The sequence below is a fragment of the Bicyclus anynana genome, chromosome 20, assembly GCF_947172395.1.
Source record: "Bicyclus anynana chromosome 20, ilBicAnyn1.1, whole genome shotgun sequence".
Taxonomy (NCBI): domain Eukaryota; kingdom Metazoa; phylum Arthropoda; class Insecta; order Lepidoptera; family Nymphalidae; genus Bicyclus; species Bicyclus anynana.
In genome coordinates, this window is record NC_069102.1 from 13034632 (window position 1) to 13051149 (window position 16518).

Genomic DNA, 16518 nt, shown 5'->3' on the forward strand with positions numbered 1-16518 from the left:
ATCTCCTTTTCGTTTGTACAAATTAATATTTTGTCTTACATATACTATACTGTTATATATATATTGACAGGCTACTGTTAGTATACCTATTTCTTTAAACTTTTGACGAAGGGACTCGCGTGATTTTAATTGATATATTGCTCGAATTGCTCTTTTTTGAAGAACAAATATAGATTGTATATCGGCAGCCTTGCCCCACAATAAAATACCGTACGACATTACGCTGTGAAAGTACGCAAAATAAACAAGCCTAGCTGTATCAACATCAGTAAACTGTCTTATTTTTCTCACGGCAAATGCCGCTGAGCTAAGTTTACCAGACAGTTTTTCTATATGAGCACCCCACTGAAGTTTACAATCCAAGGTCACTCCCAGGAAAACTGTGGAACTCTCCATTTCCAGTGTTTTACCATCGATCATTATAGACTTATCTAATTTTTTAACAAAACCTCCGTAAAAATACCTTTTTATGCAGTTATATGGTGTAAAAAACGAACAAAAACTGCTAGTTTAGTTTAAAATATGTATGAAATCTAAGCTAGTTTTCCTTAGAAAATGGCAGAAAATTTTGTTCGTGAATTTGGGTGCGATACTAGTCCTTATGTATTTAGTCTGAGGAGGCTAACATTCCGAAGGACCACAGTATAAAAGTGAATAAACATTATGACCTGAATGAACTAACTGAAAATGTAATTTGTACATGCGAGAGCGAGAGGATTACCAGCAATATCTCTCTATAACTTGCTAAAAGATTTTGCCCTCACTAGAACTGTAGCAAGTTCTATATTAGAAAATTACCCAAAGCTGCTCTTGTATGATCTCACCAAATTTGGCTAGTCAGGGAGAAAAACACGAGCGGAGAAGGGGAGTGTTAGTTGACTGTCAAAGACGTCCTTAACCCTACACCATCGGTTACAAGTCCGGCGATCTGCTCGAAGTTTTTCTCTCTGCCATACGATGGACCCGGCACCCGCACGGTGAATCCATGGAATGCTAAGATATTTCGCCCCATAGGGAAGGGGGAGTGTAATGAAGTATCACATGTATTTATTTTCGACGATTCCAGGCAATGACTTGAACTTTTAAAATTATCATCATTAGACTCAAGATCGTCATCGTCATATCTCGTGAAACATAAAAGCGGCGGTATCGAAAATATCGCTGTCACTTTTTATTGCGTTAAGGCGAAAGAGATAGGTCAGGGACAACTCCGTCGTCATTTGTCGACATTTTACGATTTCATGTCGTTTGTCGAAAACTAGGCCTACTACAGAAGTCTAAAATGCATCAACGGCATATTTCTCTCTATCCGGAAGGGCAATAGCCAATGATTTTAAATACTGTAAGATGTGTTGTGTGTGTGGTCATGAAAAATGAGGCGCTTAAAAGAGGAAATTTCCACATCTCAATGTTAGTTGTGGTCAACAATGAAAGTTATTTAAACAAATAATACCTAAATATCGTCAACAATGTCGAGTTGTGTGCTCAAGAAGTGTAAAAACTATATAATATACATAGATAAATAATGGAGTTAAAGACAAAATTGTGCATGTGTGCGCTCAGTTTTGTAGCCTATGGTTCGGATCACTTTATGTAACCGATAATAAGTATAAAATTATCATTGTCAATAACGACTAAAGTATTGCTTTCTCTTTCGTTGTGATTGGACAAAGTTCTCAGTGTATAGTTTTATACCTTTTATACGAGGCATGTTATACCTGCGCAGTCCGCCAACTTTAGCAGACTATGTATAACATGGTATTGTTCACAGACACGCGTACAACGCAATGGGAGGACCCGCGGCTGTCCAACCCTCAGATAGCGGGTCCCGCCGTGCCCTACTCGCGCGACTACAAGCGGAAGTACGAATACCTCAAGAGCCAGTTACGCAAGCCCGTAAGGACCTTTGATTATATATATACTCTTTTTTACTCTTAGTTTGTGTTAACGTTGAAACGTAAAATTACAATGTGTTAACTAAAAGTGTAACACAGCGGGTAGCAAGAAACAAAATTGTATCATCAGATGATAGTGCTCCTGTTTTAGAGGAAACATCTCGAGCAGATCCCGGACTTGTGGTCATGGGTGTAGGGTTAAAATCCATTCTTTCAAAATGCTTTAATACTCACCTTCCCTGCACGAATATTATCTATGTCCACATTAAAACAATTTATGATCAATTACTCAGGACGAGTCGGGTTGGTTATAAGCTTGCTACATCCAATATGATCCAAATTCCATAATGATTTCTTTCAGATTTTTTAAAATACCAAACATCTTGCCAATAAAATCTCTGTCTATATTACGAGTAGCTATCTTAAAAGTATAAAATCCTTTCTAAACATTTTCCATTTCAGAGCAATGTGCCGAACAAATTCGAGATCAAAGTGAGAAGAAACTCTATATTAGAAGACTCGTATCGTATTATTAGTTCTGTTAGCAGATTGGACTTGCTCAAGACCAAGTTGTGGGTCGAGTTCGAGTCGGAAGTAGGATTAGGTATGTAATGTTATTAGTATTTTTAGTTTCTTTTAAAATAATTAAGTTAATGTTACAATTTTTGAAAATTCTGTACTGAATAGATAGTCAATAGTGATGAATAAATAAATAAAATCTTTATTGACCAAAAATAGATACAAAAAACCATAACATTGCCTGTGGTCTCCACACTTGATTGATCTGTATCGTGGAGACCAGATAGTGATGAATCTTTTACACATTACCTATTTACTCCCAAGTTTGCTTTTTTTTATACAAAATAGACACCCGTTTGATTATGCTTACACTTTTACGTTTACCATCGTAAGTGTAAATATAAAGTCTAAGAAGGAATACACTTGCCATCAGGCCAATTTACTCTTGTTTTAAAGATATCAAAGTTATTAGAACCGGGAAAACAGAGTTTTGAAGGGTATTACAAACCCTAGCCGTGCGTATGAAAAAAGATGACGCAAAGTGCTAAGTCCTAGGGACAAAGGGTAGTAGAAAGGGGAAGGACTTCCTGAACACACTCCGAAATATATCCTATAAAACACCGATACACAAGCTACTTTTCTTTAATGTTTCTTGTGTAGTTTCTATCCTTGGTTTCATGATCTTCATTAAAAATACATCAAAAATAAATGACATAAACTTGATCTTTAAGATAGTTGCTTAAAAAGTAACCTTTCCATAGTCGTTAACAAAACATGTGTCGATACAGATTACGGTGGGCTAGCGCGCGAGTGGTTCTTCCTGTTGTCGAAGGAGATGTTCAACCCGTACTACGGGCTGTTCGAGTACTCCGCCATGGACAACTACACGCTGCAGATCAACCCCAACAGCGGCGTGTGCAACGAGGAGCACCTCAACTACTTCAAGTTCATCGGCCGCGTCGCCGGCATGGCCGTGTACCATGGCAAGTTGCTCGACGGTGAGTGTCTCTAACGTACAAAAAAATCTTGATCTAAATCTTTCAATCATCTCAAAAATAGCCAAATGCTCTAGTATAGCAGCGTACGGTCACATACCTAGAAAATAATGTGTATTGTTGTTCTTTACTTCTTTATTTTGAAAACTTATGCTAATTAGAATACACGAGAAACTTGCGTTGCGTTGGCTAAAAATCATGATCACTATTAGAAATAACAGGAATCATTATTTTTACGTACATAAACGCATTTAACGTAATGTATCCTATATTATTTCCCATAAATATTCCAAAAACTATATAAAAATAAGAAAATGTACAAACTATAATGTTTTTTGTTTCGTTTCAGCATTTTTCATCCGTCCATTCTACAAAATGATGTTGGGCAAATCCATTGAGCTACAGGACATGGAGTCGGTTGACTTGGAGTACTACAATTCCCTCATGTGGATTAAGGTATCGTAACTTCTATTTCCAATTACTTTTTTGCTTTTTTGTTTCTTATTGGCATGGCTAGGGTATGAAACTCTCTGCAGAAGTCAATGTTTCCTAATTCTTACAACCTGGACATCTTTAAGAAGAGAGTGAATAGGCATCTTCTAGGCAAGCGCGTTCCACCTTAGGATCCACACCATCAGGTGAGATCGTAGTTAAGCGCGAGCTTATTAAATATTAAAAAAAAAACGAAGTGCCAAGTGTCTCAGGACAGACACCATTTCAATATACAAAGTGACTTGTTATATATGTTATTTCTTTGTTATAATGTTTTTGGTGTTCATAGGAGAACGACCCTTCGGAGCTGTACCTGACGTTCGCGGTGGACGAGGAGCAGTTCGGGAAGACCATCCAGCGCGAGCTGAAGCCGGGCGGCGCCAACATATCCATAGACAACGAGAACAAAGACGAATATATTAAGTGCGTATTACAATGCAAAACTAACCAATTAAAATCATGAAAAAGTACCAAAGTTGCCGTTAACACCGAAGTCGCTAATTGATAATTGGCGACGACATAGGACTCCAATGTTCATCGATCCTTTGAGTCATGTACTTATTGCCATTTCGTTTTTGCTAATATTTAAAGACGAAATGGCAATAAATCATAATATTTAACGGTTAAATATTAGCAAAGACGAAATGGCAATAAGTACGTGATTCGAAGGTTCGATGAACATTGAAGTCCTATATCGTCGCCAATTATTAATTAACGACCTCAGTCTACCGCAGTATCTTCTAACGCGTTTTTTTTCGTTTCTGGTTAATTTTTTGTCGAGTCCGTCGCTCTGTAACATTCAAGTGTATGTCGCGTTATAGTCTGGCAAGTTCGTTATGACACTGACACTTGATATGCGGGCTACAGGGGGAAAGTCTGTGCGGGTGTGAAATCGTGCGTGCGGGGAAGTGAGGTGCATCAGTCGTGGGGTTTTTCATTCATCGCTACACGCCTACCGGCCCGCGCGTATTTTTGGGAGTGTTACGAACCAAGTTGCCAAGCTGTCGTCATCAACCCATATTCGGCTCACTGCTGAACTCGAGTCTCCTCTCAGAATGAGAGGGGTTAGGCCAATAGTCCACCACGCTGGCCCAATGCGGATTGGCAGACTTCACACACGCAGAGAATTAAGAAAATTCTCTGGTATGCAGGTTTCCTCACGATGTTTTTCCTTCACCGTTTGAGACACGTGATATTTAATTTCTTAAAATGCACACAACTGAAAAGTTGGAGGTGCATGCCCGGGACCGGATTCGAACACACACCCTCCGGACTCGGAGGCAGAGGTCATATCCACTAGGCTATCACAGCCTACTCCTATACGGCCTCACAGCCTATACAGTTGCCAAGCTATAGGGTTGTAACTTTTACGTTGCATTTACAGGTTAGTGATCCAATGGCGGTTCGTGAGCCGGGTGCAGGAGCAGATGTACGCGTTCCTGGAGGGTCTGGGCGGGCTGGTGCCGCTGCCGCTGCTGAAGATCTTCGACGAGAACGAGCTGGAGCTGCTGCTGTGCGGCATCCAGCACATCGACGTGCGCGACTGGCGCGCCAACACGCTGTACAAGGGCGACTACCACGCCAACCACATCTGTGTGCAGTGGTTCTGGAGGGTGAGTACATAACTCATTTCTCTTTTTGTTTTTACCAATTCCATTTTATTTTTTGTATTATATACTACTAGCGGACGCTCGCGACTTTCTTCCGCGTGAAACTCAGTGTAAACTTTAACTTTAGCTTATGTATTAATTAATGACATCCCTTTCTTAAACTCAATTATTTGATTTTGACACTTTAATTAGTATTGTAAACTTTTAATTAATATTGTAAACCTTCTTGATTTTGACATTTTAATTATTTTTTTTATTATTGTAAATTTTTGGTAAATTATTTTAGATTGTAGGTTAATCTTTTACTTTAAGTTTTTAACCGGACTCTGCAGTGTTGTGAATGCCTGTAAAAGATGGCTGCAGTAGTTCAAGAATTTTGTAACTCACTTATATTTAATGTTTTCTGCTGTCATTGTTGGCGTTACAAATAAATAAATAAAATAAATAAACTTTCAACTACCCACACACACACATGCGTAAAGAAGTTTTACTTCAATTAATGATTTTCATTATTCCTTAATGATAAAGTTGCTTGGAGGCCGTTGGATCAGCTTCCACCTTCACACAGGAAGTAAAACTATAAGAAACTGTAATGTTGTCATCAATTGTAATTATAATATTATTCTTTTTTAAAAGAGCAACTGTTGAGTTTCTTGCCGGTATCTTCTCAGCAGAATCTGCCTTCCGAACCGGTGGTAGAATCTTTACAAATAGCCAACTGACGTATCAAAAGTGCTTGTATACTGAGCCTACTTGAAATAAATGAATTTTTGATTTTGATTTTTTTTATATTTATGTCATCAGGTAGTGCTGTCCTTCTCCAATGAGATGCGCTCGCGCCTGCTCCAGTTCGTGACGGGCACGTCTAGAGTTCCCATGAACGGGTTCAAGGAGCTCTATGGTTCCAACGGGCCGCAGCTCTTCACCATAGAGAAGTGGGGCTCGCCCGACAACTACCCGCGCGCTCACACTTGGTAACTTTCTTTTTTTTTTTTTTTTATCTTTACAAGTTAGCCCTTGACTACAATTTTCTTTTTATTATTAGACTACTTCTTAAGAAGCAATTTTTCATATATGAAAAAAATATAGGCAGTAAAATTCGATGAACGAATGGCAGCGTTAAGTTTTTTGTGCGCAACCTATTCTGCGCACCTTTCACCGTGACTGCACCCTGCTGCTCCTCGGTAGCTTTTCATTTTCAGACATGAGTATTGAGACGTACATAGTGTATGTTGCTGACACACACTTTTTTTTAATTTAAAGTTACTTTAATATCTCACCTGATGTTAAGTGACGACGCAGTCTAAGATGGTAGCAGGTTATCTTGCGAGAGAGTTAGTAGTTTGACGATTTTTACGCTAAATCGCTTGGCGGTGGAAATATATTTATTTATTTTTAAATTAAATCCTACTAATATTATAAACGCGAAAGTTTATATGGATGTATGTTCTTTAACGCCGCTACTACTGAAGCGATTTGGCTGAAATTTGGAATGGAAATAGATTTTACTCTAGATTAACACATAGGTTATTTTTATCCCGACAAAATCCATGGATTCCCGAGATTTCTGAAAACCTGATGATTTTGATGGTATGAATGTTTGTTACTTTTTCACGCCTCGGCTACTGAACCAAATCACCTGAAATTTTAAGTAGAGATTAAAGTCTGGATTAACACATAGGCTACTTATATCCCGGAAAATCCATGGTTCCCGAGGGATATACTAAATTCCATGCGGACGAAGTCGCGGGCGTCCGCTAGTATTTTAATAATAAAAAATGTCACAATACAAACTTCTTTGTGCAACCTACGAGTAATAATGTCCCGACAGATATTCTCTTTAAGTCGGGGTTCTTAATATTATTTTATCTTTTTTTTTAATTTTATATTTTCATTTTATTTAATGCTTTTTTAAATTGATATTTTATTATATGAGCGGTTACTATGTATTTTTTTTTTTGAAAGAAAGAAAAACATTTATTCCAAAAATTGTGCCAAACATTACAACCATCATATTTACTTACCAACTTAATTTTATATATTTGGCACAACCTTGAAAAAGGATTCAGCTCAGCATTGTGCTGCATGTACCAATCAAATGTATGGACACACAGAGCTGATTTTCAGCTGAAGACCTTGATCCAGGTGACACCACGGAAATGCGTAGTCACATAACGACATAACTTAACCAATTTTTTTGTAAATAATCATCATTGCCCGCAGCTTCAACCGCATCGACCTGCCACCTTACGAGAGCTACCAGCAACTGCGCGAGAAGCTCGTGAAGGCGATCGAGGGGTCGCAAGGGTTTGCTGGGGTCGACTGAGTGTCGGCGCGCGCGCACCTGCAGGCTTTCCTCAGGGCCTTGTATACGTTATGACGGCGTGTTGTTGCATTGCGGTGATTTAATCACGATCGTATGATCACAATGATCATGTGATCACAATGATCATATGATCACGATGATCACGTGATTGCAGTGATCATGATTGTGATTATGGTGATCAAATGATCACGATGATCATGTGATCACGATGTGATTGCAGTGATTATGTGATTAACGTGATCATGCGATCGCGGTGATCATTCTGGTGATTGTGATGGTGATGTTATTTGTCTGGATGTTTCATAAAATATTTAAATTACAACCCCCCATTAGATAGATGATATTAAAGGTGTTGCATGAAGTCTTGGGCGGCTCAGGACTATTTGAAAGTCCCTATAAAATGCCTATACACAAAATAGTAATTCGCCCTTGATAAATTTTCAAGAAGCTGAAAATTTAAGAGTTATTTGGAAATCGGCCACTGTCAGTTCTGGTAAATTTTATATTAGAAACAAAAAACCATGTTGACCTTGGTTGTTTACCCATATATCAAAGAAACTTCAACGACTAATACCGCTTGACTAAGGTGCTTTTACGAAAAAGTGTGATTTACGTTTTATAGGCATTATTACAAAAAGACACAAAAATCTAATTTCGATTTTTATTGACATTGGTTGTTCTTCCAAATGACCCTTCAATTTACATGAAAGTCAGGGACACCATTATAATATGGAATTGTTTCGACTAAAACAAACGGTATACACAATTTCATGGTTATTAAATTTTGGTATAGGATTATGGTGCTAATTTGATTATGTAGAAAATGCCAATGATAATAATGGACATAATTAAAAGGTAAACTTTTAAAACATTATACAAAATATGAACTGCTTATGTATATTCTGTAAATTATTTTTACTTAACACTTGAACCTATTTATGGCTATATTTACGAGTATAGACAAGATAGATTCAAACTCAATTATCTTCATAGTAAAGTGAACTTTAGATGGTAGAGTGATTAGGTTTACTTTACTTTGAACAAAATCAAGGTATATAGGGAACTTTGCAGGACGTGTTCCATGCATATGCCCTCAGACAAAATACTTATGGACTTGTATTGCACACAAATTCACCGACAAAATTGTCTGTCATTTTTTGATGTGGATGAGGTTAGTTATGTTATGAATAAATTTATTTCGTGTCCTAAACTACACAAAAGTATGAATTTCATTTACAATACACACACGTGTAATTTTTACACAGACTAACAAACACATCGCTTAGGCTTACTTGATTGATGTTTTGCTATACCATCTGACGAATCGATTCTTTCTATTACAAATTTGATAGTTTCATTAAGTTATAAATACTTACAAATGAAATGTATCTATATATTTTAGTTTACTAAAATATTGAATACAAATTTTGAATAGAAGTTGTTGACCGTTTTTAATGCCATTCAACTACACAAACCGGAATTTTCAGGGAGCTCTTTACACGACGAAAACGATTACAACAATGGACGTCGATTCTACAGAAGCAGTTTTTATGAACGCGTTTAGATCGTTGATCTTATACTTTGACAGAAGGGCTAGCGAGGCAGGTCCCTATATAATTCGTCTGAGTGCATGCGAAGTACTGCTATGTTTGTAGGCGAGGAGGCCTAGGATGCACGCCTTTGGAAATCTCGTTATGGAATTGTCGACCAATAGCGGCTGCATCGAAAATATTGCTTTCTTTCGTATTTGCTTCCCCATTGAAAGAGAGAGCGATATTTTCGATTTCGCCGCTATTTGTCGACATTTGTCTATTTCTCGACTTGAGATGTGTTGTGATGCGCTTCTTGGGCCTATTGGTAAGGTGTTATGTAAAATAAATTTACATATATTTTAATTCAATACCGCCGTTAACATAATTCGCAAGTAAAAATGTCAATACATAATAGTGATACCGAAGTAGCCTTTCGAAGGGGGTGTCTTCACACATGTTCGGATTGGCATAATATTAATACCTACACGTGACAGCGACGTATTTTTGTGCGATATTTGTACAATGTTTTCGAATCTTGTTAAAATATAATCAGACTGACATGACGTTATGAATTGATGCAACTTTTTTATGGTAAATGTGCTTGACTACAATCATATTTTATGGTGAGCAATGATTAAATCTAAGTTAGAGCGCGCTTGCTTATAAAATTCCTTTTGACCTTGAAGGTGTTAAAATATAAGTATGAAATTCGGAGTTAAAATTAACCAAGTTCTTAAATCATAATATCTTATTCATTTTGCACTATCACTCTGTAACTGTGTTTTTTTTTTCATTTAATTTTTTTTATTTATTTTTTATTTTATTTGATACAGGTACAGCTAGTACACAGTACATGGTGTAAAAAAAAGTACACAATGATCGTGGACAATGTGTCCAGCCACTTACAAGTGTATACAGCTTGATATAAAAAAACATTTTATGTAACTGTTATTATTTAATAATTGAGAAAATACAAGTTTGTCTGATAAAACTACTTTGATTCTTACGGACAAAATAAAGTATTACTACAATTAATATAGGTAATAAATATTTACAAATAAAATGAAACAGATGTATTTAGACAAATTTGCGAACATGTGTGGAGACACCCTCGCTAATAGTTAATCATACGAAAATTTACTATATTCCGTAATTATTAAGGTCCATATTTGTTTGTCAGGTGTGAAGTTAGAACGAGATGATAATATATGCCTTACTCATTTATGTGATTGTGACTAATATTCTAATGTCCTTAGAGTTTTTATGAAGTAATTAAGTGAATTACCATTTTCGTGAAAACTCAGTGTTTGTGCCTGTGGCGCACTGGTATGCGCGGTGACTTTAAAAGACGGAGGTCCTGGGTTCGATCCCCGGCTGAGCTGATTGAGGTTTTCTTAGTTGGTCCAGGTCTAGGTGGTGGGTGGCTTCGGATGTGGCTAGTTACCACCCTACCGACAAAGACGTACCGCCAAGCGATTTAGCGTTCCGGTACGTTGTTGTGTAGAAATCAAAAGGAGTGTGGATGTTCGTCTTGGATTGTATCATCACTTACCTTTGGGTGAGATTGTAGTCGAGGGCTAACTTCTAAAGAATAAAAAAAAATCCTAAACCCTTACGACAAAGGGATACTTCTTGACTAGGTACAGACATATGACAAAGAATATCAAAATTTGCAAAGAGCCCCATTACTTTTAAAAGATCACGATTTTTTTGCATACTTTTTGTACTTGGTTGTACATAAAAGACAACAAAACAGAAAATGGTAATTCTCTTAGTTCAAAATTCCAATGTATTTTAAAATTTCGCTTGAAAATGCTTCAGTATGAGAGTTAGGGCTGGCTTACATTCATCCACTAATAACTGACAAAGTATAAAAATGGGTAAATGAAATGCGTTTTTATATTTGATTAAAGCCTTGTAGCGTAAAATATATTCACGGAACAGAAATATCATTGTAAATGACTTTAATTATACCAAAAGTTGTTAGATATTTGACTGTAGATTTTGTAGTTACATTATACATACATTGTTATTTCAAACTACTAAGAAAATTATATAAAATACTATTGGTAAACCCCGTAAATGACTTTTCATATGCGCGATATAGACGTAAAGAGGTGAAAGTAAAAGAATTGTCATACTCCTCACCCCTATACCGCTCGTGTGATGACAAATGTGGATTCTCTATAGCAATTCTATATGTAATTTATATTAAAAATGTACTAATGGCCTTTATAATAAAAATGTGACAAGCAAACTAGTGAAATATAGTCGCAAGGTTGGTTTGAATGTGAGCCGGTCCTGTATTATTTTTCATAGGATATATTCATTTGTATATAAACTAGGTTACGGTGTAAAAAAAATGCTATTGTATAAAAGTTAAAGAAATCGGGGTGAGTCCATAAAATGGAATGACACATGTGAAAGCAATCGTTTACGCCATGTATTTATTATTAAATTGTATTGTATTAATTATTTTAATTATATTGATGATTATTCCGACTCGGTTTGGATTTAGCTATATTAATGATTAAAAAAAAACAATTACTTAAATTGAATAGTTAGGATAAATAAATAAATGAATAATATTTTTTTTAATACTTACATTAGACAGCGAAAATACTAGTTGTGTAAGTTCAAGTTTATGTATCAATAGGTATACAGATTATAAAATAACACTGTTAAGATTAACAACTGTTATTTTTTTTATTGTGCTTTAAATTAAAAAAATAACAATTGTTAAAAATCATTGAGATAATGTACTAGTTTGTTGAACAATACATCAAATATGTATATATTTATATTTACACGAGTTTCTTTTTTGAATACAATTATGCCACTACATAATATAGTATTGATTAGTCACATAAAGACAATATGTAAGATATCACGATGGTTTGATGAATAATTTAAATAATGCAATAAAAACTACGCAATAATGAATAGCTTTTATGCAAAGTGCTAAGACTAACTATAATTGTTACTATAATTTTCTGAAAATTTGAAATATATCGCGGCATGTAAGCCCACCCTTTCCACTATGACATGAAAATTTTGACAGTATATTTTGACTTTATACTAATATTATAACGCTGAAGAGTTTGTTTGTTTGTTTGTTTGATTGAACACGCTAATTTCAGGAACTAATGGTCCGATTTGAAAAATTCTTTCAGTGTTAGATAGCCCATTTATCGAAGAAGGCTATAGGCTATATATTATCCCCATATTCCTACGGATACGGTCCGCTAGTAATCAAATAAGTGGTGTCACAAATTTCATGTCATAGAGTAGTGACAGGGCTTAGAAGGGCTTGCACAAAATCTATTTTCACTAATCGCGAGTAAAAATGTCTTGCTGGATAATTTATTTATTTCGGTATATTTAATAACCGCTTTTCACGCAGGCCAATACGTTGGCCAAATTATTGGCTATCATGTAGTGTATAGTCTGGCAAGTCCGTTCTGGGGGGGAAAGACTTAGCGATTGTGAAATTGTGCGTCCGGGGAAGTGAGGTGCATCAGTCGTGGGTTTTTCATTCATCGCTACACGCCCACATCGGGAGTGTTACGAACGAAGTTGCCAAACTATAGGTGTAGGTGTTTCGAAACGGCCACAATATTCGCCACTATGCTGGCCAAAATATTGGCCAACGTATTTGGGCTTCAATAGAAGGCTCATAGTCATGGTCGGAATATCTAACTATACTAATCAAATATTTTTTGACAATACGAGCCTAAACGCTGTCGGCCATGATGGGTCTTTATATCAGCTGTTTCATGACGTCACGTTAACAAATCTTTTACCGAACGGAGCGTTTGACAAAAATATTAGTTAACATTGTGACGTCACAAAATGGACGACAGCGTTTGGAAAAATTTGAAAAAATACATGATTTTTAAATTAATTTGTATAAGAAATCCTTAACTTATATTAATTAATATCAATATTGTTTATATTAATTTTGATATGAGTCAACTGCCCTATTTTGTGGCATTCTGTGGGGGTGAATTTATTGAAAGCAAATGGACTTAGCGAATAAAAGGCCACGTGAGATTGATAGTATAGCTCGGCCAAACCAACTTTTTACAATGTCAATTACAAGAATATTTTTTGTAGAAATAAAGTTAAAAACAAGAAGCAAGCAAGGACTACAAACATATCCCGATTTTTACTTTCGATGTATGAAAATGGAGATTGTGTAAATATTAAGGTGGGACTAATTCTGTTGTTGCGAATGGAACTAATTCAGTTGGACACCAAACTAAGACTTTATGACCGCGTGGCGCAGTGTGTAGTTTCTTATACATTATATAAATCTTGTTGTCGTGTTGGCTCGTGTCGACGCTAGGTGGCGCGACTTGGTTCCGTTGGGAGTTAGAGAGGGGTAACGATCGGTTGGGGGGAACGACTAGCGATATAAGACGCTCGTACAGTCGGCTTCAGTATGCTCGTGACGTTCGAGCCGTCCACATTTCTTGATATCCTCGATCCACCTTGTGGGGGGGTTGACCAACACTGCGCATTCCGGTGCGAGGTCGCCATTCCAGCACCTTGGGACCCCAACGTCCATCGGCTCTTCGAACTAAGTGGCCTGCCCATTGCCGCTTCAGCTTCGCGACTCGCTGAGCTATGTCAGTGACTTTGGTTCGTCTGCGGATCTCCTCATTCCTGATTCGATCATCTTTATAAAAATACTTTTATAATGCATAAAAACATCTATAAATTTATATGATACAAGCGGACTCCAGTCAAGCTTCGCTTTGACTTATGTGTGCTTATTCCTTACCCCTACCCTACTACTCCCACCCTACCCCTTTCCTACTCCTACCTTGACAAATAGACATAAACGTAAATTTTAAAATTTAAGATTTTATTTAAATGTGCAGATTTATAGATAACATATGGTTATCTGACTGACGTCATTCATAATTCATTATGGCGTACTTTATTTTTTATATATATTTATATTTATTTATCGTTTATATTAGTGTATTAACTCGTTATCTAATTGAGTTTTAGTTTAGTGTTCAACAGGATTGGGCGACAATTGTATTGTACAATATTATAGTTTTTTGTGTAACACAATGTTGAGTGTCGTCGAGATGTTGACTTTATTTTTATTACGACTGTAATTTAATGTACTGTACTGTACTATACTGTATTGTATTGTACAACGCTGTGTAAATAGTTTATTCAAAATCAAGGATTAATGCAAATAAAATATCGATTACATGTGATGTTTCCTTAAATACCCCCACCATTTATATTTTTCTAACATTACGTTCTAGAAGTTGGATGATGTATTCAAAATGTATGCAAACTTAGAAGTCAGATTAGTAGAAATTCTCACCTAATATCTTTGTGAATGTGATATTTCTAATACATAATCCTGGGACACATTATAGTGTATGTGTCAGTTTGGTTGATACGAACTATCAAAACCTGCTCTTAAATCTATGATTGTTATTTATGTGGTGCACAGATTAAAGAATAACAGGCAGATAGAGCGCACGTAACACGACACTGATGCAACCTGTCACAAACGAATACCTACGTCTGTATTGAGTCAGTACGACAAAACGTCACGTTACAAATAGTCAACTGACGTAAAAGTGCTTGTAAACTGACTACTACCTACTCGAAATAAATAAAATAAAAAAAAATAAAAATGAATATTTAATGTTTTTTTTTGAATTTTTATTATTCAAGGAATATCGTCGTATGTTTTTAATTATTATAAGACTGTTCACAAAAACTAAAGAAATATGATGGAGTATTTTTTATTGGTAAATAATGATTTTTAGTTTTTTACGATCACGACCTGTCAGAGACTTCTGAGTAGGTACTCGAACCGTAAGTCTGTGGAGGTCAATGTAAGCCGACCGTAAGTTTTCATAACCTGGCTGCCTTTCGACGCTGGTGATCGTTACTTATTATCCGTGCGTATGTAAGTAAACAAGGTGAAAAGTACTTGAGATAATTTAAAGTATGTACTTATAAAATTTTACTGAATAGGCAATTTAATAACTATAATAAAATAATATAAAATTTTTATCCGTTTTCTCGAGGGCTGAATCGATTTTGATTACTTTTTGGGTGTTGTATGTTTTATTGAAAGAAACTTGTATTAGTTCGCTCAGTAGGTTTTGAAATATTATTTCAAAGTAATAAAAAAAAACGTAGCTAAATATTAAAATAACATGATTTATTAATTTTAGTTTGAAACTTTACAAGTAGATGCTTAGAGTCTATGAGATTATTGTAATCATCTGTTTTTTTTAGTAATTAGAAATAATTATTGGTGTCAATAAAAAAATAACACCGTAACGGATTAAATAAGTAGGCTGTTTAAACGCTTTTCTCCATAATACGTATAATTAGTAATATATTATGAAATAACGTATTTTTAGTAGTTTTTAAAACGGTTAATTATAACCAAACCAGCCCCGGTACCCAACTATCACGTCGAATCTCTTTCTACGATCGCAAACGCTTCGAAAACTAGAAAAATGTACAGGATGACAGATTTTAATCACGTGACCTGTAGCTAGCAAATTGTCATTCCCATACATTTTGTTTCGAAGCTTCATTCTTTGCGATTTATAGGTTTACATAGTGTATGTAAATCGCGTCGAATGAAGCAAAAAGAAACAAAAATTTAAGAAAATAAGTTTGCTTTTCCTGAGATTGAAAGCAAAATGTGACCAAAACATGTATTTTTCAAAAAATAAACTATCGAGAAAAGTTTTACAAATTGTGTATTTTGTATAGTCATAACGAAGCTAACACTTTGAATTATCATTTACCCAAATATCAGGCTCCTAACTTTTCCAGAACCATTTGTAACCACCAAATTACATATTGCACACTCTTAATTATTTTAGTTTTCGAAGCGTTAGCGATCGTAGAAAGAGAATCGACGCGCCACTTGGCTACAGGTGCACAGCACAATTTTATGTTATTCATTAAACAAAGTTTTTATAAACTCAAGTGAAAACAAGTGAGAGTTTAGTGTTTGTCGAGATGCGGCGTTACACAGAACTGTTGATGTTACTGCTGGTGAATACGTTGGCCGAATGTGATGGAAGTCATTTTAATGGTAAGTGAAAACCATTCACTATAACTGGATTCCGTCATTTATCGTTAATA

At 35.8% G+C, this 16518-nt stretch overlaps 1 protein-coding gene across 5 annotated transcripts in view; it reads left to right on the plus strand.

Moving 5' to 3' along the window:
- Window positions 1-14601, plus strand: part of LOC112047654 (E3 ubiquitin-protein ligase Nedd-4) — a 42386-nt gene extending 27785 nt beyond the window's left edge. For all 5 annotated transcript variants that reach the window (XM_052887684.1, XM_052887683.1, XM_052887685.1 and 2 more), the window contains 8 exons: window positions 1772-1896; window positions 2358-2499; window positions 3203-3412; window positions 3759-3865; window positions 4191-4324; window positions 5286-5514; window positions 6316-6485; window positions 7735-14601. In XM_052887684.1, coding sequence (XP_052743644.1) covers window positions 1772-1896; window positions 2358-2499; window positions 3203-3412; window positions 3759-3865; window positions 4191-4324; window positions 5286-5514; window positions 6316-6485; window positions 7735-7837 — 1220 coding nt within the window. In that variant the 3' untranslated portion in view covers window positions 7838-14601. The remainder of the gene's footprint in view (window positions 1-1771; window positions 1897-2357; window positions 2500-3202; window positions 3413-3758; window positions 3866-4190; window positions 4325-5285; window positions 5515-6315; window positions 6486-7734) is intronic.
- The last annotated feature ends 1917 nt before the right edge of the window (window positions 14602-16518 follow it).